Source organism: Schistocerca serialis, chromosome 11, assembly GCF_023864345.2.
Source record: "Schistocerca serialis cubense isolate TAMUIC-IGC-003099 chromosome 11, iqSchSeri2.2, whole genome shotgun sequence".
In the NCBI taxonomy this organism is placed as follows: Eukaryota; Metazoa; Arthropoda; class Insecta; order Orthoptera; family Acrididae; genus Schistocerca; species Schistocerca serialis.
Window position 1 is genome coordinate 87,162,950 of NC_064648.1, and position 25,570 is coordinate 87,188,519.

General features: G+C 42.1%; 1 protein-coding gene across 1 annotated transcript in view; it reads right to left on the reverse strand.

Moving 5' to 3' along the window:
- The window catches only part of LOC126426481 (adenylate cyclase type 5-like), an 858,869-nt gene that overhangs the window by 141,366 nt on the left and 691,933 nt on the right, over window positions 1-25,570 (reverse strand). The window contains exons 14-15 of the mRNA XM_050088392.1: window positions 11,799-11,929; window positions 7,070-7,221 (exon numbers count right to left, since the gene is read on the reverse strand). Of these exons, the coding sequence (XP_049944349.1) occupies window positions 7,070-7,221; window positions 11,799-11,929 (283 nt within the window). The remainder of the gene's footprint in view (window positions 1-7,069; window positions 7,222-11,798; window positions 11,930-25,570) is intronic.

Sequence of the window (25,570 nt, forward strand, 5' to 3'; positions counted from 1 at the left end):
ATGACCACAGTCGACAGTGAGGTTGGATGCCGCTTGGTGGTGTTGCTAGTTCGTGACGCGTCAATTAAAGTGGGTAAGCGGAGCTTACACGGACGGGGGATCACCATAGTGAAGATATGAGCTGAGAACGGGGAAATGCACTGACATAAGCGACTTTGACAAAGGGCGGATCATTATCACTCCGAGCCTGTCAACGAGCGTCTCGAAAACGACGAGGTTGTTCGAATGTGCACGTGCTACTGTCGTGAGCGTCTACGGAAAGAGATCGGACAGTGAAACTACCACTAGGCGATAAATGGTTGGAGGTCTACGGCTCATCACAGAATGTGGAGTTCGGAGGCTTGTCTGCTCTATACGGTTAGACAGATGGTGATCTGTGGCATCTCTGCCTAAAGAGCACAGTGCGGTACGAGAACAAATGTTCTGGTGCACGCCGTTCATCGTACACTGTAAAACATAGAGCTCCACACGACGCGTTCACATGTTGACCCAACAACATCGTCAATTACGATTGGAGTGGCCATGGGACCATCAAGACTCGACCGTCGATCAATGGAAACGTATCCGCTCTTCGGGAGAACCATACTTGTGCTACATTAGGTGGACGGCAGTCTCGACAAACTCCGTGATCGGGGTGAACGACGGCTCGTAACTTGCAGCGCGCCACGAGCACTGGCTGGTGCGAGCAGTATTACGCTATGGCAGACATTCTCTTGCGCTTAAATGGCGTCTGTGATAATAACTGAAGACACGCTGACAGCTGCGAACCACCTGCATCCGTTCATGCTTGATGTCTTCCCCGACGGCGATGTCATCTTTCAGCAGTATAACTGTCCGTGTCTCGGAGCCAGAACATTTCTACACTGATTTGAGGAGCATTGTAGTGAACGCACATTGAGGTCTCGGCGTCCAAATTCGCCTGATGTAAATCCTATCGCGCCCATCTGGGTCGCTATCGGTGCCATCACAACCTATGCAAATCAGCGGCCGGTTATTACCCGAATTACATGACCTATGCTTAGATATCTAATGCCACCTACCTCCATAACTGATCGGTTGTTGGACCCCCTCCGTCTAATAGGCGCTGCTCATGCATCGTTGTTTACATCTTTGGGCGGGTTTAGTGACATCTCTGAACAGTCAAAGGCACTGTGTGTGTGATACAATATCCGCAGGCAGCGTCTTTCTTCAAGAGTTCTGGGAACCAGGGTGATGCAAAACCTTTTTTTTTTCTTTTTGTGCGTAGCAACAACGCATTTTTAGGAATTTTTTCGAAAGTCACTATTACCAGAGATATACTGAGCAATAGTTTACCGTCCCTAACCCATTTTACGTGTTAGGTATGGGAAACTACTGTTACGTTATTAGTAAAAATATTGTTACGAGACTGGTAACAAAACTTTTACTGAGAAATTACTATGCATTAGTATTATTAATACTTCACAATCAACTGATCACTTTCTCACTTGACTAATCTTCACCTACGCACTTACTACCACCAGGACTTTTTACTTATTCTGCTTCTGAATGTAAACAAGCTTCCTATTCGGCGAGTAGTCCGCATTTATAACGCTACGTACCGAAGATTCTCTGTACAAGAAAATGATAGAATATTCGCGGCTTTTCTCGAACATATGTCAGAGAGATTAACGTATCAAGATCACTAGAATGGCCGCGACATTTCTTGTAGGTATGTGTGCCAGACAGATACGTATAAAATACGATGACGCGGACGCGCGTTGTACATAGGAAAGTACAACTACTCCATAACTCGATTCAGTGAAATCGACTGACGAAAGAAACGAACGAATTGCGTGCAGGTTGCCTGGCGGGAGTGGCGCGGGTGGCAATCATGGCGGCCCCGCAAGGGGGGGGGGGGGGGGGGTTAGTTGCTTGCTCATACAGCCACAGGAAGATGCACCCCCTCATTGCGTTAGGAATCATCGCAATTCGATAGTAGTTGACTGGCGGAACGTAATGTGGTCTGACAAATCACATATTTGCCTATATCGAAATGATGCATGTCACCGACGGCAAATGATGCATTTCATACTGAATGTGGGCAAGGTCCGTTTCAAGCTGGAGATGGGTCTGTGATGTTTAGGCGGTGTTTTTCTTATCGCGAATTGGGCCCCTCCACTGAGATGACGACTAACTTCAACCAGGATGTTTATTTAGACATTCTGAACGGTCGGGTGCTACCTTTCAGTCAACATTTGCATCATGAGTATACTGTTGATACCCCTATTTTACAAGACTAAAACAGAGTACATCGTGCTGGAAGAATATGTGACTGGTTTCCAGAACACTCCACACACTCTATTTCACCTCGACTGGCCTGCAAAATCACCTGACTGTAATCCCACAGAAACTCTCTGGAACGTCAAAATATCCACGGGTGTCCTGCCGGTCTACAGTTTCCAACGGCCACAATATTTCGGCGATCTTACATGTCCCCATCATGAGGTGAACTGACGGACTGAGCTCCTGTGAACGTGCCGGTACGGAGATCCGTACGCTATGGCTGCTCAGGGGGAACTGGGTTCGGTCGCGGCGGCGGCCGATTTAAATACCCTCCGCCCGCGGCGCACTCCCTCCACCGTCAGCGCCCCGCGCCGCGGTCGCGCGGTGGAACAGATTGCGACGGTGTCTAAGATGATGTCGGTGAGATGGCTCTGTCCGCCGTGGTCGTCACAACTATACGTTTGCTCGATTTACTCTTGATTAACCCAATCGCTGGTTCCCAAGCCTTGCTAAGATTATAGCCACAGTCACGGTTTATGAGGTCGTCATTGGTGCTTGGGATCCAGCCATTGGGTTAATCAAGAGTAAATCGAGCAAACATATAGTTGTGACGACCACGGCGGACAGAGTCATCACACCGACGTCATCTTAGACACCGTCGCAATCTGTTCCACCGCGCGACCGTGGCGCGGGGCGCGGACGGCGGAGGGAGTGCGCCGCGGGCGGAGGGTATTTAAATCGGCCGTCGCCGCGACCGAACCCAGTTCCCCCTGAGCAGCCATAGCGTACGGATCTCCGTACCGGCACGTTCACAGGAGCTCAGTCCGTCAGTTCACCTCATGATGGCGACATGTATGATCGCCGAAATATTGTGGCCGTTGGACACTGTAGACCGGCAGTACACCCGTGGATATTTTGATTATCAAATACGCCGGAAGTAACTCAAGAATCTCTGGAACATGTTCAAACAGCTGGTAAAATGCCAACATCAGCGTGTCCACAATTTGGTGGAATTCCGAGATCATATGCTCAGCGAGTGGTTTAATCCAGATGCGACGTACATGCACAACATTACGGACTCACTTCCTAACCAAATGCAAGTGGTTGCCAAGTCCAGAGGTGGAATTACACCGTATTAAGTGATCCCCCCCATGAACCATGGACCTTGCCGTTGGTGGGGAGGCTTGCGTGCCTCAGCGATACAGATAGCCGTACCGTAGGTACAACCACAACGGAGGGGTATCTGTTGAGAGGCCAGACAAACGTGTGGTTCCTGAAGAGGGGCAGCAGCCTTTTCAGTACTTGCAAGGGCAACAGTCTGGATGATTGACTGATCTGGCCTTGTAACAATAACCAAAACGGCCTTGCTGTGCTGGTACTGCGAACGGCTGAAAGCAAGGGGAAACTACGGCCGTAATTTTTCCCGAGGGCATGCAGCTTTACTGTATGATTAAATAAATGATGATGGCGTCCTCTTGGGTAAAATATTCCGGAGGTAAAATAGTCCCCCATTCGGATCTCCGGGCGGGGACTACTCAAGAGGATATCGTTATCAGGAGAAAGAAAACTGGCGTTCTACGGATCGGAGCGTGGAATATCAGATCCCTTAATCGGGCAGGTAGGTTAGAAAATTTAAAAAGGGAAACGGATAGGTTAAAGTTAGATATAGTGGGAATTAGTGAAGTTCGGTGGCAGGAGGGACAAGACTTCTGGTCAGGTGACTACAGGGTTATAAACACAAAGTCAAATAGGGGTAATGCAGGAGTAGGTTTAATAATGAATAGGAAAATAGGAATGCGGGTAAGCTACTACAAACAGCATAGTGAACGCATTTTGTGGCCAAGATAGATACGAAGCCCACACCTACTACAGTAGTACAAGTTTATATGCCAACTAGCTCTGCAGATGACGAAGAAATTGAAGAAATGTATGATGAAATAAAAGAAATTATTCAGATAGTGAAGGGAGACGAAAATTTAATAGTCATGGGTGACTGGAATTCGAGTGTAGGAAAAGGGAGAGAAGGAAACGTAGTAGGTGAATATGGATTGGGGCTAAGAAATGAAAGAGGAAGCCGCCTGATAGAATTTTGCACAGAGCACAACTTAATCATAGCTAACACTTGGTTTAAGAATCATGATAGAAGGTTGTATACATGGAAGAACCCTGGAGATACTAAAAGGTATCAGATAGATTATATAATGGTAAGACAGAGATTTAGGAACCAGGTTTTAAATTGTAAGACATTTCCAGGGGCAGATGTGGACTCTGACCACAATCTATTGGTTATGACCTGTAGATTAAAACTGAAGAAACTGCAAAAGGGTGGGAATTTAAGGAGATGGGACCTGGATAAACTGAAAGAACCAGAGGTTGTACAGAGTTTCAGGGAGACCATAAGGGAACAATTGAAAGGAATGGGGGAAAGAAATACAGTAGAAGAAGAATGGGTAGCTCTGAGGGATGAAGTAGTGAAGGCAGCAGACGATCAAGTAGGTAAGAAGAAGAGGGTTAGTAGAAATCCTTGGGTAACAGAAGAAATATTGAATTTAATTGATGAAAGGAGAAAATATAAAAATGCAGTAAATGAAGCAGGCAAAAAGGAATACAAACGTCTCAAAAATGAGATCGACAGGAAGTGCAAAATGGCTAAGCAGGGATGGCTAGAGGACAAATGTAAGGATGTAGAGGCTTATCTCACTAGGGGTAAGATAGATACTGCCTACAGGAAAATTAAAGAGACCTTTGGAGATAAGAGAACCACATGTACGAGGATCAAGAGCTCAGATGGAAACCCAGTTCTAAGCAAAGAAGGGAAAGCAGAAAGGTGGAAGGAGTATTTAGAGGGTCTATACAAGGGCGATGCACTTGAGGACAATATTATGGAAATGGAAGAGGATGTAGATGAAGATGAAATGGGAGATACGATACTGCGTGAAGAGTTTGACAGAGCACTGAAGGACCTGAGTCGAAACAAGTCTCCCGGAGTAGACAACATTCCATTGGAACTATTGACGGCCTTGGGAGAGCCAGTCCTGACAAAACTCTACCATCTGGTGAGCAATATGTATGAAACAGGCGAAATACCCTCAGACTTCAACAAGAATATAATAATTCCAATCCCAAAGAAAGCAGGTGTTGACAGATGTGAAAATTACCGAACAATCAGTTTAATAAGCCACAGCTGCAAAGTACTAACACGAATTCTTTACAGACGAATGGAAAAACTAGTAGAAGCCGACCTCGGGGAAGATCAGTTTGGATTCCGTAGAAATACTGGAACACGTGAGGCAATACTGACCTTACGACTTATCTTAGAAGAAAGATTAAGGAAAGGCAAACCTACGTTTCTAGCATTTGTAGACTTAGAGAAAGCTTTTGACAATGTTGACTGGAATACTCTCTTTCAAATTCTAAAGGTGGCAGGGGTAAAATACAGGGAGCGAAAGGCTATTTACAACTTTTACAGAAATCAGATGGCAGTTATAAGAGTTGAGGGACATGAAAGGGAAGCAGTCGTTGGGAAGGGAGTAAGACAGGGTTGTAGCCTCTCCCCAATGTTATTCAATCTCTATATTGAGTAAGCAGTAAAGGAAACAAAAGAAAAATTTGGAGTAGGTATTAAAATCCATGGAGAAGAAATAAAAACTTTGAGGTTCTCCGATGACAATGTAATTCTGTCAGAGACAGCAAAGGACTTGGAAGAGCAGTTGAACGGAATGGACAGTGTCTTGAAAGGAGGGTATAAGATGAACATCAACAAAAGCAATACGTGGATAATGGAATGTAGTCGAATTAAGTCGGGTGATGCTGAGGGAATTAGATTAGGAAATGAGACATTTAAAGTAGTAAAGGAGTTTTGCTATTTGGGGAGCAAAATAACTGATGACGGTCGAAGTAGAGAGGATATAAAATGTAGACTGGCAATGGCAAGGAAAGCGTTTCTCAAGAAGAGAAATTTGTTAACATCGAGTATAGATTTAAGTGTCAGGAAGTTATTTCTGAAAGTATTTGTATGGAGTGTAGCCATGTATGGAAGTGAAACATGGACGGTAAATAGTTTGGACAAGAAGAGAGTAGAAGGTTTTGAAATATGGTGCTACAGAAGAATGCTGAAGATTAGATGGGTAGATCACATAACTAATGAGGAAGTATTGAATAGAATTGGGGAGAAGCGGAGCTTGTGGCACAACTTGACCAGAAGAAGGGATCGGTTGATAGGACATGTTCTGAGGCATCAAGGGATCACCAATTTAGTATTGGAGGGCAGCGTGGAGGGTAAAAATCATAGGGGGAGACCAAGAGATGAATACACTAAGCAGATTCAGAAGGATGTAGGTTGCAGTAGGTACTGGGAGATGAAGAAGCTTGCACAGGATAGAGTAGCATGGAGAGCTGCATCAAACCAGTCTCAGGACTGAAGACCACAACAACAACAACAACAAGTGATGCTTGTAACGATTTCTCCACAAGTGATCAATTTTTTGTGAGGTAAGCTTATTTTATTAAAAAGGTTGAATTCAATTTGATTACCAGCGGGAAGGATATGTCTGTGACCTCTGCAAATAGCAAAGGTATAGAACTAATGCTAGATTGTTTAAAAAACTTTGTGAAAATTGTTTGAAGTGATTTTCATATTGGCTCATGCACTCTGGCATGCCAGATAACACATCACATAACTTGGTAACCAGCCACTTGGACTCTTTTTCCTCACAGCATCTGCCATGTGCAGAACTGCCTCTACGAATAAACTATGTATCGGTATGCGACACGCTTACTAGCGTGGTGGCACCTGGGAGCTGAGTGGTGTGGCGCGGCGGCTCACCTGTGGCCTGCAGCTTCCAGAGGAAGTCCAGCCGGTAGGTGGCCTCGGTCTGCTGCGCGTGGATCACCAGCGCCGCCAGGCAGCCCAGCAGCACCACCACCAGCAGGTAGCGCGACGGCAGCTCGTCGTCCGGCCGCGTCCGCGTGCTGAAACTGCCGCCACAGGGGGGTGAGCGAGCGCACCAGAAGGGAGGACAACAGCGTGCTTCAGTTGCCAGTTCCCAAGCAGAAATTGTTCCGCTCGTATTCAGGGTTAAATGAAAATTAATTGATGCAGTAGTAACAAAACATATGGTGCATGGAACTTGTGGTGCACTTAACCAAAATTCTGTGTGAATGAGAGATGACAAAACTGCAAAAAACTTGCTAAAGATAAATTTAGTTGGCCCATGACTTTGAAGCTTGCACTAGTCTTGAAAAAGTAAAATATATTTATAAATATGAATGTAAAGGATATGATAGTGCAACTATAGAAGTAGGCAGTCAAAAAACACATGGGAATGAAGAAGTTGAAATTGAAGTGGTCAATTTTGTGAACAGCCATGTCAAGCGTTGTGGCATATTAGTGAATTTCCAAATCATTTTCAGTTGCACACCGTCATTGATCTTGACATTTATTTACAACTGATACATAGGGTTTACTTCAGAATAGGAGAAGAATGAGAAGCAGTGGAAAATGTGGAAAAACCGAATTACTATCATTCTTTGTATTAAATGAAACCCCAGATGACTGGACAACCTTGGCCTCATCAGACGAGTCCACATTTTAGTTGGTAAGACCTGATGGAGCGAGTGTGGCACAGAGAGTCTACGAAGCCATGGACCCAAGTTGTCAACAAGGCACTGTGCAAACTGGTGATGGCTCCATAACGGTGTGGGCTGTGTTTACATGGAATGGACTGTGGTCCATCGAACCGACCAGTGGCTGGAAATGTTTATGTATGGCTGGTTGGGGACCATTTCAAGCCATTTATGCAGTTCGTGTTCCCAAACAACGATGGAATTTTTGTGGATAACACTGGACAATGACGCGAGGCCACAGTCGTTAGCGATTGGTTTGACTAACATCCTGGACAGTTCGAGCGAATAATTTGGCCACCCAGATCGCCCGACGTGAATGCCATAGAGCATTTATGGGACGTAATCGAGAGGGCAGTTGGAGCACAAAATGCTACACCAGTAACACTTTCGCAATTATGGACGACTATAGAGGCCGCATGGCTCAATATTTCTGCAGGCGACTTCCAACGAGTTGTTGAGTCCATGGCACCTCGAGCTGCTGCAGTTCGCAAGCCAAAAGCACATCCGACACGATATAATGAGGTATCCCATGACTTACGTCACCTCTGAGTATTTTACATAATAAATGAAATCATTAGAGAAAAAATTAACTTTGAAATGATTGGATGCTACATATGCTCAAAGATATTTCTGTTATCATGAAATTCAGTGTTCCAAATCAGCATTGGTCAATGTTTCAGCTCGAATTTATAAACACAGTCGAAATTTTGCGAGTACATGGAAATATGAAAAGTAAAGAAAACAGATTCTGAACTAAAATAAAATAAGAAATATGCGCTGTTGCCATACTATTCTTGACCACTACATTGGGTGCAAGTTAATGCAAGATCCCATCTGCAGTTGACACCACAAAAGCCTTGAGGTATGTGTTTAAGGTATGGTAAGAAATTCCTCGGGCTTACAGTTGTTATACGTAATTAGGCAGCCTAGTAGAATTTGTACCGAATGTATTCGTCACATGACTGAAAAATGAAACAATTAAGGAGTCCTGGTACTCCAAAGTAGCTGAAACTCCAACATGATAAAAATTTTATCGGTCGAAAAAGAACGAGACAGGAGAACAAATACAATCTTCCATGGGTAGTACACTCAGTCTACGAGCCACATGGACATACAGATTACGACGCCATGTTGCAGTAGTTTACCTGAGCGCATCAGGCCCGAGAGGTTGTGCGGAACCTGTTGATTTCGTGACCAAATCAGTTTACTATCTTGATGCTCATTAGTCGCGACAGTTAGATACATCAGAATTGCGATGGTAACTCACAATTACGATAACATCTGGTCCACAAACGTCTCTGTGGTAGCACTTGTTAGCAACATTTTTGGTATGAAGAAAGTGAATGCTTTCTTTGCTGTGTGGCGAGTACTGAATGCCGAAATGAAATCACTTTTTGGCAATCAGGCTAAATGTTCTTGTGATACACTACCCTCTATACAGGTGCTCAAAAATTACCGTCACAATCTTCTAGGGATTGTAGAGGGGTGTGAGTATATAATATTTTGAATAGGAATCCATGTCCGGAAACGTATTGTTTCCGTGCTGCAGCCGTTTAAAAACTTGTCTGCCATATAGATATGCAACAGCATACTCACTGTAGGGGTTGGTTACGGCTGCAGTCATTTGATGTCCATCCTACGTCTCTGAAGTGGTTCGTGCCTCATTCAGGCGTCTGTGAATAATAAAGCAATGCGGTTGAGTGCACGTTTGCAAAATACACGGACATGACCCTTCTGAATGGCGAAGCTCACGCTAATGCGAGAGCTGCTCGTCACTTTCAACAAGATCGTTCTCCACAACGTCCCAATCCATCGCATACCCTTTTCGCCACAAGGCAGCAACAGCTTTGAGAAAGGGGTACCTTCACCGTCAGCAGGCGCGACTGCGATGCTCCAAGGAGACGCCGGGCACCCGAGCTAGAAGAGGCCGTGGTGGACCACGTTGAAGAGAAGTCGTGGACGACTACACGAGCAACTTCTTTGGATGTTCATGAGAGGAACTATGAAACAAGTTAGGTACCGGGTCGCGCTTAATTAATTATTCGTAAAAGTGGTCGCATTGCCAACATGTTGTCAAATGCTTATGTAGCACGGAAACGGCACTTTTCTGGAAATGGGTTCCAATTCAAAATATTGTCTATCCGTTCCCCTCTAGGTGTCCTCTATTTGTACCGATATTTCCAAACACCCTGTATATTGCAAACTTCGAAAATGCTGGTGATCTTTATCAAACAACTGTCCTGACGCGACGTATCGCCGCAAATCGGAAAGTAAATATTTTTAGGCACTATTGCTTGCATTTATTTTTAGTCTTATGCTACTCATTTCTTTAATTCTGAGGACTTTCTTGCTGTTTACATTTGAGAATACTATCATGACACCGTCTCTTTTTTTCAGGCAGCCTACACGAAATACGTAGGCTGCAGTAAGCACAGAAAAAAAGAAACATGATTACGTGGAAAGTTAATCTGGTACAGATATTTTGAAATTAAAGTTGGATTCAGTGGCAAATTATCTTCCACAAACAGAGTATCTCCTTCTTGTAACTATAACGGATTCTTTTGTCGACTAGTGAATTGTTCGACGTCATAGTGTTGCGTAACATCACTGAAGAGACACTCTCTCGCTCACCCCAAATTATCATGTTAGATTTCTGAAATCATCTGTTTTCCATGATTTTTTGTGTGCGGTACTTCCTTGCGGAGCAAATGCTCGCAGCCGGTCCATTAAACACAGTTTGTCTACAGTAAGATAACTTTTGCTGCTCATTTCAGTTATTTCAAATTTAATGAATGTGCTAATATTCTTGTAAATGTATTCGTGGGTCTCTGTGAAGCAATACATGTCGTTAGTAGTGTCTGTAAGTCGATTCTCGGTTGAGAAGAATTGTGCTGTTCCCTTCTGTTTTTATTTTTAACCATGGTTGATCACCTCGGTGTAATATAGCTTGAGGCTAAGAAGGGTATTAGTATTAACCCTAGCAATACCAATGCACTTTTAATAACGGAGTGATATATTCTACACCAATTCATTGTGGGCAGGAGGGGGAGGGGGAAAAGGGGGGTACTTTATGTCCACTACAGAAAAGGGGTAAAAATGACAGATACAAATTTCGTTATTTGCTGTTGAGTTTTATTGACAACATGCTCTTCGTGAAACGTAAACTTTCACAGACGGAAATCTCACAATTCATAAAATGTTCCAGGCTGTTATGTCACGGACGAATAGATGTCACTTTAAATCTGATCTTTCGTCCCCATCTGTGGAGGACATTTTCAAGGCAGGTTGCAGCTTTGTTGAATGTCCTCTTTACACCCTCGCTCAGTTGCGAGCCAAAGTGTGAACGGGACATTCAACAGAGCTACAATCACCCTTGAAAATGTCCTCCACAGATGAGGACAAAGCATCAGGTTTTAAAGTGAAATACATTCGATCATGGTATAATACCCCAGAACATTTTATTAATTGTAACATTGTTTCTAAAGTGATACCGATGAATATGTAGAGTTCAGAAGGTGAAAATACCTCTTAATACAATTATTTACTAAATAAGACATTGACTTCAAGAAGTAACATCTACTGCTAAATGTTGCAGGGGGAGAAGGGTGGAGGCAGGATGGAGAGAGAATTTATGACCACCTGAGTTACACATAATTCTTTGGTCAAGCTGATCTGAAAAAAAATTTAAACAGTTTTAGAAACTAGGTGAAGCATTCATTAAAAACTCAATTTTAAAATGTAAAGTACCCATTTAGATTACAATATTTAAAAAAACATGGGCATAAATCACCCTCCCCGACCCATCTACACTCCACAAATACTATTGCCAGGAAAAAATCCTGCAGTTGGTGAAGAATCTAGTGCTGTGGAGCAAGAGTGTTCATTTCTAGAAACCCTGCTGTATGTGGAGACCGTTTGCAGAGACTCACCTGGCATGGAGTGTCAGCAGACCGAGGTAGCCAAAGCAGATGCACGAGAGCACCAGCAGCTTGGCCAGGCTGATGAGGATCTGGTAGACGGCGCACATCACCATCGCCATCATCACGCACAGCGTCAGGAACTACAACATGGTGGGAGATGGGATGTACGGTGAAAAGGTGATGGAGCCTACATGAGAGGTGTACGGGCTACTGCTGACCATTAAATTAGAAACGCCGGTAAAGTTGCCGAGTAATGCAGATTTTGCAAGTAAAAAATATTTATGAGAATATCTGATTAAAATTGTAAGGCATTTTGCGAAATTTAGAACACAGAGCAAGAGACTGTCGAGATGACCTCATCTTGGGTGTCAGACAAGTGCACAGAATTCTGTGCTGTTTCAGTTTATACAGGCTGAGTCAAGAAGGATTTTACAACTTTGGAATGATATAGATATTTATTGAGATAGCTAACAGAATTGGTACATGTCTCATTTTGCAGTTAATATCAAGTTTGATACAAATAGTGCATCAGTACCCCAATGTTCTTGATAAACCTGCTTCATCGATAAATAATGCATCTTTTCATTATAGGATAGCTCATCCAAATTGGAAGGTCTTAAACTTTTGTCATCTTCATCAACTATTTAAACAATCTTACAATATTTAAGCGTATATAAATAAAGGTGCTTCTACTATTTACAAAAAATGACCAAGTGGTGAAGTAGTGTTATTTGTTGGCAATCTAATATATATGACGAATTTACATTCATTACAATTAATGCCAGGATATCTAAAGCTACTACCTAGTACAGGATTAAATCAAGATTTAAATTAGATGGTGTACTCAATACATTTTCATGTAGAAAGTTTTTATTCTTTGATTTTTTCTCTATGCACAATTGGATGAATATCGTTTTAAGATTAAAATGTGAGGCACTATAAACAGACAATTTTCAGAATTATCTGCAGGAATAAATTCTGTGTTTAGATATATTAGTAAGATGATGTGTTTTTTCAAGGATAGTACATTCTGTGAATATAATGAATTCGCAAAAAAGTATTTAGAGCAGGTACTGCTGACTTATTTTTGTTTGCTAGTGACTGCAATAAATTTTCAGCATTAGCTTGGGAGCTAATAAAAATATTCAAAGATGGATTACAAAAACTAAAACATACAAATTTCTAAACTTTTCTATTAATTTTTTTTCTAGTAAAATGGAAGAAGCAAGATGTATGAACCAGCAGCTAAAGCAGTCTTCGGATTGGATGCAGTCCAAAGACAGCACCAGCTGTTATCTGCTAAACTGAGAAGTCAATTTTACTTCGCAGAAAAACACAAAAGTTCGTTATAGGACAATGTATATTATTATGTTAATCACTTGAAATGGCTTCTGAGTAGGGACATTTGAAGATATTGTTGTCAATGAAAAATGATGGAAAGGATCAAATTGAAGGTGCAAAAATGTGCTGTCAAGAAATTGAAGATTTAGATAGTTTTTATCCAAACCTATAACGCAAATGCAAACATTCAGCTACTTGTAAGAATTGTCATCTGTAAAATATCAACAATAAGAAATCTGTATGTGATAAGTCAAATTAATTTCAAATTCATATGAAATTTTATTTTTAATACATATGATACTTAAATGGAGTAGTTCACGATTTCTCAACTGCATGATGACTGTAGAAGAAATAATTTGACTGGAGGTAGTAAATTAAGTAAAGCTGCTCTAATTACATGTATTAATATTTATTGTTGGAAACTGTTATCTTATTCTAAGATTGGAAATGATGAAATTTTTCAAAATACTGAAAATAAACCATTCAAAGAAATATTTCCTTGTTCTGCTAATGTATTTGAGAAATCAAGAGACAGAAGAACAGATAGAAATTATCTATTTGATGAAACATTTTCTGACAGACTACTGACAGTATATAACGAAAGTAATCTGGAGTTAATTGTCCTAATTTTTCTTGAATAAATCAAAGCCCAAAAGTTCTGATTATAGGGAAAATGTATCTAAAATTTCACTGTGGATAGAAATTAAATTTCAATTGTTTTTGTGACTACAAAATGCAGACAAGTAAAAATATTGTGGAATTTACATTTCAAATACAAAACTATAAAATCAGTAGAGTAAGAGAGAGTTAATTAAAAAAGTGAGAGAGGGAAACAAAATATTTTATCAAGAACATTGAATTTTCTAGATCATGATTCTGATTGAACATTGAACATTTTACTAGCTTGCAATTAGTAATTGATAGATATGTTCCATTAAGAGGCTCATCTTACATCCAAAAAATGAAAAATTAAAAATGCATTAGTGTACTAAATATTTATCAAAATTTAGGCTATTAAACACGCTTTGTTTCCTGCAGGTAAGAATGCAGATAGCATCGCAAAATACAGAAATGTTGATTGTGATACTGATCAGAAACTTGAAAATCTTGAATACATGTGGTGGTTGACATTAGTCCAAAAATTGAGATTTAAATTAATGTATTTATTAGTGTTAATTAATTTGATGAAAAGTATCAAGAACATCCATTAAAAATAACGAAATGTAAGAGAGAGAGAGAGAGAGACATATATATTTATTTCATCTAAAAAATGGCGAACATTCACATTACTTCCACGTAAAAATTTATATAGGCTTCTTTTGAGGCAAATTACACAACAGAAGAAGCAAAATCCATTTGAGATACATGTTTGTTCCACTTCAACAGGAAGGTGGAATTAGTCATGTATCAAACAGCTTAGTTAACAAACCATTAAAAGTAGACTTACCAAATAAAGGTCCATATGTTGGTTTTCAAAATTATCGGTGTACATATAAAGTTCCATTTGGTATTTATGCAGATTCTGAGATTTTTTTATCAAAGATGGACAATTGTCAATCAAATCCAGAAAAATCATATTTAATGAACCATCAGAAATATAAACCAAGTGATTCCCATTGTTATATTAAATAAATAAATGGACACTACAAGAATTTAGTCACATATTGAGAACAAAATCGTCACAAAAATTCTTGGTAAATATGAAAAAAGATAGTGAAGAATTTGGAAAAAATTATTTTGAAATTGAAGAAATGAGACCATTAACATCTGAAGTTTAGTCAAGACACATAAGATTTAATATATATGCTCGTTATATATACATTATTATACAAAAAAGTAAAAATTTAACAGGAAAGTACATCAATCTGTTGTATAAGAGATCTCATTTATAACTGAAGAATCCTAGTTTTGTACCGATTTATTTACATAATGTCTCACAATATGATTCTCATCTCTTCAAAAAATAACTCAATTATGATAACAAAGCATCTGGGAAAAACTTTCTAATGTTTCGCATGTGATCCTTCCTCCTTGATGAAAGAATTGAAGATTTGCAGATGAGATTTACTGAAAAATGTAAATTTATGGATTCAAGTCTTGACTTTCATCAAGTTTGAGGAAGGATCACATGCGAAACATTAGAAAGTGTTTCCCAGATGATTTATTCAATCTAGTGATTATAAAAGGCGACTATCCATATGATTACATGGGTTCTTGGAAGAAATTTGAAGAGACACAGCTTCTATCAAATGAAGCATTTTACAGTAAACTGAATGACTGTGAAAAGTGATCAATATGATCACCATGTGAAAGTAGTTTAGGAAAAATTTAATATCAATATATGTTTAAAAATTTCCGAAAAACGTGTAAAATGTATAACTGGAATGATTCTTTGTTTATCTTGAGACACAATGCAAAAAGTGCTAGCACAACTACTAGAATTATATATGGTTATGACATTACTCTAGTAATAGAAAAAGGAGTAAGAGGTGACATATCGCAGTGATGTAAAAGATATGTGAAAGCAAATAACAAATATATGAAAGATTATGAGGTACAAAAGATATCCCATTATTTAATGTATTTAGATGCAACAGTCCATAAGGCTATGCTATGACTCAATATTTGCTATATAGAGAATTTAAATGTGATTATCCAGATAATTTTGATACTAGAAAAACAAGTGGAATGTTAGACACTTCCCAAGTAGGCTAAATATTTAAAGTATGAGTAGATTTAGTCTATCCTAGAGAACTCAATGATCTACAAAAAGCTATACTATTAGCTCCTCAAAATAAAATTGTGCATGGAACTAAAGAAAGTAAGCTGTTGACTACTTTTGCTAACAAGTGTAATTGTGTACTGGTTTTAAGAAAGAAGATAACAGAAATACACAGAGTCTTAAAATTTAAACAATGTGATTGGTTAAAGAAATACACTCCTGGAAATGGAAAAAAGAACACATTGACACCGGTGTGTCAGACCCACCATACTTGCTCCGGACACTGCGAGAGGGCTGTACAAGCAATGATCACACGCACGGCACAGCGGACACACCAGGAACCGCGGTGTTGGCCGTCGAATGGCGCTAGCTGCGCAGCATTTGTGCACCGCCGCCGTCAGTGTCAGCCAGTTTGCCGTGGCATACGGAGCTCCATCGCAGTCTTTAACACTGGTAGCATGCCGCGACAGCGTGGACGTGAACCGTATGTGCAGTTGACGGACTTTGAGCGAGGGCGTATAGTGGGCACGCGGGAGGCCGGCTGGACGTACCGCCGAATTGCTCAACACGTGGGGCGTGAGGTCTCCACAGTACATCGATGTTGTCGCCAGTGGTCGGCGGAAGGTGCACGTGCCCGTCGACCTGGGACCGGACCGCAGCGACGCACGGACGCACGCCAAGACCGTAGGATCCTACGCAGTGCCGTAGGGGACCGCACCGCCACTTCCCAGCAAATTAGGGACACTGTTGCTCCTGGGGTATCGGCGAGGACCATTCGCAACCGTCTCCATGAAGCTGGGCTACGGTCCCGCACACCGTTAGGCCGTCTTCCGCTCACGCCCCAACATCGTGCAGCCCGCCTCCAGTGGTGTCGCGACAGGCGTGAATGGAGGGACGAATGGAGACGTGTCGTCTTCAGCGATGAGAGTCGCTTCTGCCTTGGTGCCAATGATGGTCGTATGCGTGTTTGGCGCCGTGCAGGTGAGCGCCACAATCAGGACTGCATACGACCGAGGCACACAGGGCCAACACCCGGCATCATGGTGTGGGGAGCGATCTCCTACACTGGCCGTGCACCACTGGTGATCGTCGAGGGGACACTGAATAGTGCACGGTACATCCAAACCGTCATCGAACCCATCGTTCTACCATTCCTAGACCGGCAAGGGAACTTGCTGTTCCAACAGGACAATGCACGTCCACATGTATCCCGTGCCACCCAACGTGCTCTAGAAGGTGTAAGTCAACTACCCTGGCCAGCAAGATCTCTGGATCTGTCCCCCATTGAGCATGTTTGGGACTGGATGAAGCGTCGTCTCACGCGGTCTGCACGTCCAGCACGAACGCTGGTCCAACTGAGGCGCCAGGTGGAAATGGCATGGCAAGCCGTTCCACAGGACTACATCCAGCAGCTCTACGATCGTCTCCATGGGAGAATAGCAGCCTGCATTGCTGCGAAAGGTGGATATACACTGTACTAGTGCCGACATTGTGCATGCTCTGTTGCCTGTGTCTATGTGCCTGTGGTTCTGTCAGTGTGATCATGTGATGTATCTGACCCCACGAATGTGTCAATAAAGTTTCCCCTTCCTGGGACAATGAATTCACGGTGTTCTTATTTCAATTTCCAGGAGTGTATATAGAGTTGAATACAGAAATGAGGGTGAAACGAAAGACTGATTTTAAAAAAGACTTTTACAAACTGATGAATAATTCAGTGTTTAGGAAGACAATGGTGAATATAAGAAACAGAGTGGATAGAAAACTAGTTTCCGATGCAGATAAATGTAATGGACTTGTGCCGAAGCCAACCTTCAAAGCAAGAGAAATATTTAGTGAAAATCTTATTGTCATCCTTATGGATAAGACAAAAATTGCTTTCAATAAATTCATGTTGACATGAGTACTCTTGATGTACGCTGAGGTATGAAATTGATGATGTAATTATTAAACCAAAATATAGTGAAAATCAAGATACAGACAGCTATAGTATAACATACATACTGAAGATTCTTATGAAGAGATGAAATCAATGCGAGATAAATTTTATACTAATGTTTATCCAGTAGATAGTATCCATGTTATTCCATAAGAAAACAAGAAAATTTTAGGAAAAAGAAATATAGTGGAAAAATAATGTAAGAATATTGTGGTCTGAGAACAAAAAATGCTAATAAAGTTGTTGACCATATAGAGAAAAAATCTAAAAGAGTCAAGAAATGTGCTTTTAAAAATAAAATATATATAGAAGATTATAAAAAATGTTTCTTTTAATATTATTGAGCAATACAGCACTATGAATGTGATACAAAGCATTAAACTTGGAATTTAGTCAGTTGGCATAAGGAAAAAGGCGCTGAGCCCACAAGATGATAAAGGAAACGTTTTGGAAAAAAAGAGATGTAATGCCATACAGACATTATTCATTATTATCAACAGTATAGTCTTCGTTTTCTTTACAAAATAAAAATATTAATAAAAATGTTCTCTATGTAATTGGAATGCCTACTGAAGAACCTCAACAACATAAGCAATTCTAATTTCTACAAAGAAATTAGTGAGTACAGGAAAATGTTTTTTATAATATTACTTGCTGTGAATACTTGAGTACTACTAGCAGGGTGAAAGCTGAAGAGATTAAGATTATGTTACCAGATAAGATATTTGAAATTAATAGCTGAAGGGATTTTTAATTTTTTGGAGAAGGGCAGAATAAATTTAAATGCAAAAAATGAAGAAACTTAATAATAATGAATTTCATGATCTCTACTTTGAAATTTTTTCTTAATTTTTATAATTTTTAAATGGCCAATGCAAATCAGTGCAGTCAGCATACAGAAATAAAAAAAATCTTGAAAACTTCTCTAATGATAAACATCGACAAGATAAGTATTACAATATGTATAATGAATCTAATAAAGAGATACCAGAAAATTAAAGTTACATGGTAGAACTGTGGTCAAGTGTGCACCCGGACAACATGAAAAATCAACAGTTCATAACAATCTTATGTCTGCTGAAGAAGAAAAAATTAAAACAATTTTAGGGCAATATTAAATAATAAAAGAATTTGTTTCCCTCGTTTTCTTAAACTTGATTTTCGTTTTCCTCCTTAGGAAAATTTGATTTTCTTAGGCAAAAGGGAAAAATAAGAAAAAACAAAGGTTAATTAAAAATAGAAAACATATTGAAAACTGAAAAATTCGTTAACAATCAGAAAAAAACAGTTTATAGTAGAAAAAATCTGTTGGTGTTTGGGTTCGATGGATTTGGGAGAAATGAACCAAACCTACAGATTTTTATTACTTTTCTCATACGCCCTTTCTTTGCATACGCCACTGCTGTGGCGGGGATATGGGAGTTCCTATTTTAAGGCAGCGAGCAGGTAAACATGTAATAACATGAAGATGTGTTAAGCTAGCTAACAAAATGTATTCAGTGGAGCAGAGCAGCGTCAACACAGTAGCCATTGCCAACAAACGACGCGACAAACTGAACTCCCCTCCCCCTTTCCCTGGCACTCCCCCCTCCCCATGCTCGCCTCAGGAGCGTCGACCCTGTGCGGCCACATAACGAGGCCCTCACAGCCCTTAAGGGCCTCTTAGGGCGGCTTGAGCCCGCTAAGCTCAGCCTGTGTATACGAGACCCGCTTACGTGCGCCGATGTCAGGAAACGAACTGATAAACAAAAATAAAACATAGAGTTTTGAGAGTGAGGAAATAAAATGGAACTACGCTCAATTGCCAAGCATAAAGGGCTGGTTTAAGGCCTAAGCAACACAAACGGCGCAAGCTCACATGTGCAGAATATGTGTAAACGGTTTACTGAAGGCAATTTGTACTGAAAACTGACACAGGGAATGAATATGGTTACCGAAGCGAACCCCACTCCAGTAAACATCTATCCACAAACATTCCGTTTGTGAGATAGTTGCAAGGGTCTAACTACCAACCTCAAACTTTGTCTGAATGAGCACCATATTCTATAACGAACTTACGAGCGGCTCATAACCATATATTTTCAAGTAAGGGAACAGATGGCTTTGGAGCAATATCAACAAAACTAACAGAAGCAAGTAGCAGAGTAAAAGGAAATTTTAGTGTAGACCATTACGCTGCTGTTGAAGTCTTTTGTTATCCTTTTATTGCAGATTTCCGAATCAGAATTCCGTCAAGTACGCTAACAAATCCAGTGGCGGAAATAAATCGGAACATCAAAAAATAATTAACGCACAGTAATGAAATTTCGGGAATACATGTGTGTAAATAACATACACTGGCGTGCAAAAGTAAAGCAACAAACAGAAATTTTGCAACGTTGCATTTATTTTGCAGCAAAACAGTACAATCAGGCGACAGTAAAGTAGAAACGGTATAAAGAAAACAGAACAGAAAAAACTGCAACATGCGTAACGGTAGACAAAAATGTTCTTCATTTTTTCCTACTTAGCGGATTTACGTACAGATTCCGACAACTGGTTTAATGCACTCAGTATGGAGTGTGGCCACCTCTGGCAAAAATACAGGTCTCACAAACGACAAGGCACGCTGAAATGGTGCCATAAATCTCATGTTGAAGCAATAACCGGCATTCTTCCTGCAGCGTTACTCGCAAGACATGAAGAGTGGTTGGTGGATGCTGACGTGATGCAACCTGTGACCCTAGTGCATCCCATACGTACTCTATGGGATTCAGATCGGGAGAGCGAGCAAGCCGCGCCATGCATGCAGTATCTTCCATTTCCGAGAAAGTATCAACAACGCGTTCTCTATGAAGTCAAGCGTTATAGTCCAGCAATAAGAAGTCTGGGCTCACAACACCTCGCAACAACCGCACATGATGTCCCTACGTCTCGTCACGATACCCGACAGAAGTTAACCCTTGCCGATTTGACCGTACAGTTTCATGAAGAGGGGTTCGAGTGGTCAACATAATCCCTGTCGTCATCATTAAGGGTCGTCCTCGATTTTAGTCTCTTTCCACTATGGTTGGGCGCCACCAAATCGTGTTCTAAGGCAGTACCGTCGTGCCTTTACAGCCAAATAACGGTCGCCTCTTTATGGCATTTCACTTGGTCGGCCCCACCCTCGTCTTTGGGATACAGTTGGGTTGTTTTGAGGGAGGAGACCAGGCAGCGAGGTCATCGGTCTCATCGGATTAGGGAAGGGCGGGGAAGGAAGTCATCCGTGCCTTTTGAAAGGAACCATCCCGGCATTTGCCTGGAGTGATTTAGGGATATCACGGAAAACCTAAATCAGGATGGGCGGAGCTGGGATTGAGCCGTCGTCCTCCCAAATGCGAGTCCTAGCCACTGCGCCACGTCGCTCGGTGGATACAGTTCCGATCACTATAAACTGTCGCCACATCTGAAAAACAACAGAACGATTCACAGTAAGCCATCGGGCGCCACCAGTTTGCTACAGTCCAACTTCTGTTCTTCCTATGGGCTTCCACCGTAGAGAGTCTGGTAGGCGTCTTCTCTGTGTCATACTGCACCGTCTGCAACTGTGCACACAACGATTGTGGATGCGGAACTAACTGGAAAACACGATCCCTTTAGACAGGTGCCTTGATTTCATCGTCGGAGTGGTTGTATGTTGACCAAAATGCCTTCTTCCATACAGGACATTATCGTACAGACATCTGCTGACAGTTTGTCTGATTATATTGCGAATTAGACACAGGACGGGGAAATAGTGGTTTAGTACTTTAATTTTGGCCACCAACGTACGTAAGTGATTAACACTGCAAAATCACAGGTTAATATAAGCGAGATATAAGCCACTGCGCCGGCCGCTGGTGGCCGAGCGGTTCTGGCGCTACAGCCTGGAACCGCGCGACCGCTACGGTCGCAGGTTCGAATCCTGCCTCGGGCATGGATGTGTGTGTTGCCCTTAGGTTAGTTAGGTTTAAGTAGTTCTAAGTTCTAAGGGACTTATGACCTCAGCAGTTGAGTCCCATAGTGCTCGGAGCCATTTAAGCCACTGCAGGATGTGAAGTGCTGGTGCATTAATAACCGGTGTACCCGCCAAATTTTGAATGGAGGCATGCAAACGTTCATTCATTGTACAGATTCCGGATGTGAGTTTATGGGCTGGAGTTCCACGCCTGTTGAACTTGGTCAGTCAATACAGGGACGGTTAACGGTGGAGTCATCGTTCGATGACGTACTACTTGTGCTCGATTGGAAGCGGATCTGTTGAATCGGGCTGGCCAAGGCAACGAGTCGATGCTCTGTACACTATTTTGGGTTATAATAGCGGTATGTGGGCGAGCGTTATCCTGTTGGAAAACACCTCCTGGAATACTGTTCATGAAAGGCAGTACGGCAGGTTCAGTCACCAGAGTGATGTACAAATTAGCAGTCAGGGTGCACGGGACAACCACAGCAGTGCTCCTGATGTCATACGAAATCGCACCTCAGACTGTAACTCCAGGTGTAGGTCTGCTGGTGTCAGGCTTGGAGAGAAGTTTATTTCAGGCTCACAACTGGCCTCTGTTTTCATCTGTCAGTGTATTTATACTTATTGACCTAGTACCTCATGCGATTGGAAGTAAATATCACGAAATTCCACACTTAGCCCAACAAACTGCTACTATCTGCCGATATTAACACGGCAAAAGACATACGAAAAGAGAAGGAATGCCAGACAAATGGTTCAAATGGCTGTGAGCACTATGAGACTCAACATCTGAGGTCATCAGTCCCCTAGGACTTAGAAGTACTTAAACCTAACTAACCTAAGGACATCACACACATACGTGCCCGAGGCAGGATTCGAACCTGCGACCGTAGCGGTCGCGCGGTTCCAGACTGAAGCGCCTAGAACCGCTCGGCCACTCCGGCCGGATGAATGCTGGACAGTACAAGTACGTATGACTAGGCAAAGGTAGATGGTGCCTATTGGAAAATTAAAGAAAGCTACAGCGAAAAGAAAACCAGTTGCTTCAATAACAAGAGTGCATGCGGAAGTCAATGCTAAGCAAAGAAGATAAAGCAGAAATTTGAACTGAATATCTAAAAGTGTTACACAAGAGAAATAAATTCAAAGACAATACAATAAAAACGCAAGGGGAAGAAAATGATACTGCGAGAAGCATTCGACAGAGCACTCAAAGAATTAAATCGAATCGAGGCCCCTAGGTTGGACGGCAGTCGCTCAGATTTATCGAGATCTTTCGGAAAGCCAGCGATGACACAACTTTTCCACCTGATAGGAAATACTGGCGAATATCCTCAGACCTTACGAAGAATGCAGTAATGCCAAAGGCACATGCTCACAAATGTGAGTACTGCCGAACCATAAGTTTAATACACGGAAGTGACTGAAGTTATGGGATAGCGATGTGCACATTTGCAGATGGTGATCGTATCGCATACAGAAAGGATGAAGGTCAGTTCATTAGCAGAGCTGTCATTTGTACTCAGGTGTTTCATGTCAAAAGATTTCCGGCGTGGTGATGGTCACTGGGCGGAAATTAGTAGACTGCCGGCCGGAGTGGCCGAGCGGTTCTAGGCGCTACAGTCTGGAACCGCGCGATCGCTACGGTCACAGGTTCGAATCCTGCCTCGGGCATGGATGTGTGTGATGTCCTTAGGTTAGTTAGGTTTAAGTAGTTCTAAGTTCTAGGGGACTGATGACCTCAGAAGTCCCATAGTGCTCAGAGCCATTTGAACCATTAATAGACGGTTGATGCAGAATGGTAATTGGAGGGAGACACATGGGACATTCCATAGGAAATATAATATTTTGAGATCCACAGTGTCAAGAGTTCGCCGAGAATACCGAATTTTAGGCACTGTCAGTGACCATGAACAACTCAGTGGCCGACGGTCTTCACTTAACCACAGGGAGCAGCGGCATTTGCGTAGAGTTGTCAGTGCTAACAGATGAGTAACACTGCGTGACATAACCGCAGAAACGACGAACTCATCTGCTAGGATAGCGCTGCGAAATTGGGCATTAATGGGCTATGGCAGCAGAGGCGGACGCGAGTGTGTTTGCTAACAGCACAAAGTCACCTGGGCTCGTGACCATATCGTTTGGAACCTAGACTACTGGAAAACCGTGGCCTTGTCAGATGTGCCCAGATTTCAGTTGGTAAGAGCTGATGTGTGTGGCGCAGACCTCACAGAGCCATTAAAGAAAGTTGCCAACAAGGCACTGTGAGTGTTGGTGGTGGCTGCTTATTGGTGTGGGTTGTCTTTGAATGGAATGGACAGGGTGCTCTGGTCCAACGGAACCGCTTATTAACTGGAAATGGTTACGTTAGACTCCTTGGAGACCATTTGCAGCCATTCATGGACTTCATGTCCCCAAACAACGATGGAGTTATTATGGATGATAATGGACCATCTCACTGGGCCACAGTTGTTTGCGATTGATTTGAAGAACATTCTGGACAGTTCCAGCGAATGATTTGGCCCAACGTGAATCCCATGAACATTCGTATGATGTAATCGAGAGGTCAGTTCGTGCACAAAACCCTGCATTGGCAAAACCTTTGCAATTATGGACGACGGTAGAGTCAGCATGGTTCAATATTTCGATAGGCGACGCCCAAAGACTTGTTGAGTTAACGTCAAGTCGAGGTGTTGGACTACACTGGGAAAAAGGAGGTCCGACACGGTATAAGGAGGTACTTCATGACTTCTGTCACCTCAGTTCGTGGCACGACGTGACTGAAAGAAGGGTTTGGTTGATAGGATTGTATCTGCAGTGTTCAGGATTGGTCATTTTAGTAAAGGAGAGAAGTGTAGGAGATACAAATTGTAGATGGAAATCAAGAATGTAATACAGTAAGCATGTTCTAATGGAGGTAGGTTGCAACACCAATGCAGAGATGAAGGGGCTGGCTAAGGATAGAGTAGCATGGAGAGCTGCATCAAACCAATACTCGGACGGAAAACCACCACGAGAGTAGCGCTTCTGCTACCCATTATGGAGCAGCGGTATTTTACATAAGAGAGGATTCATCCAGTCGCAATCACCATCTGTAGTGCACTGTTAATTGGTGTACCCTGTACGCGGTACATAGTCACTTATTGTGGACACAGATGCAATTTAGTTGACGTATTTTATGACATACACTGACGGAAGGAAATGTGGAACGAAAGTCAGGACGCATGTTTCTACATCTGAAAGATGATATCTACTCAAATTTCGCGCCAGTCGGATAAGAGCGCGACTATGAGGATGAAAATCAGGTTTGCTTTTAATATACGTTGTAACGGTCGTAACCGTTATCTACTTTTGAAACCGACGTAATGAACTGATGTTAATGAAGAATTCCTTTAAGGTGACAAAGACGCCATTATCAACTTCTCACTGAGTTCGAACGAGCTTGTCCAATAGAGATACCTGGATGTTCCTTCTGCTAAATTGCAGGAAGTCTTGGCAGGAATGTAGCGACTGTACAAGTACGTGATTGCTGGCAGAGGTGGTCACGAGAATGTACGGTCGCAAGAAGACCAGTCTCCGTGCAGCGACATGGCACTATCGAGAGGGAAGACCGACGTGTTCGGCGTATGGCTCTGGCACATTGCACTGCATCTACAGCAGCAATTTGGGCGGTAGTAGGAATCACAGTGACACAAAAAAACTCTTATAAATAGGTTACTTGAAGGACAGCTTCGAACCAGACACCCTGTAGCGTGCATTCCAATGACACGAAACCACCGCCTTTTGCGAATCCAGTATGTCAGCGAGAACTCATT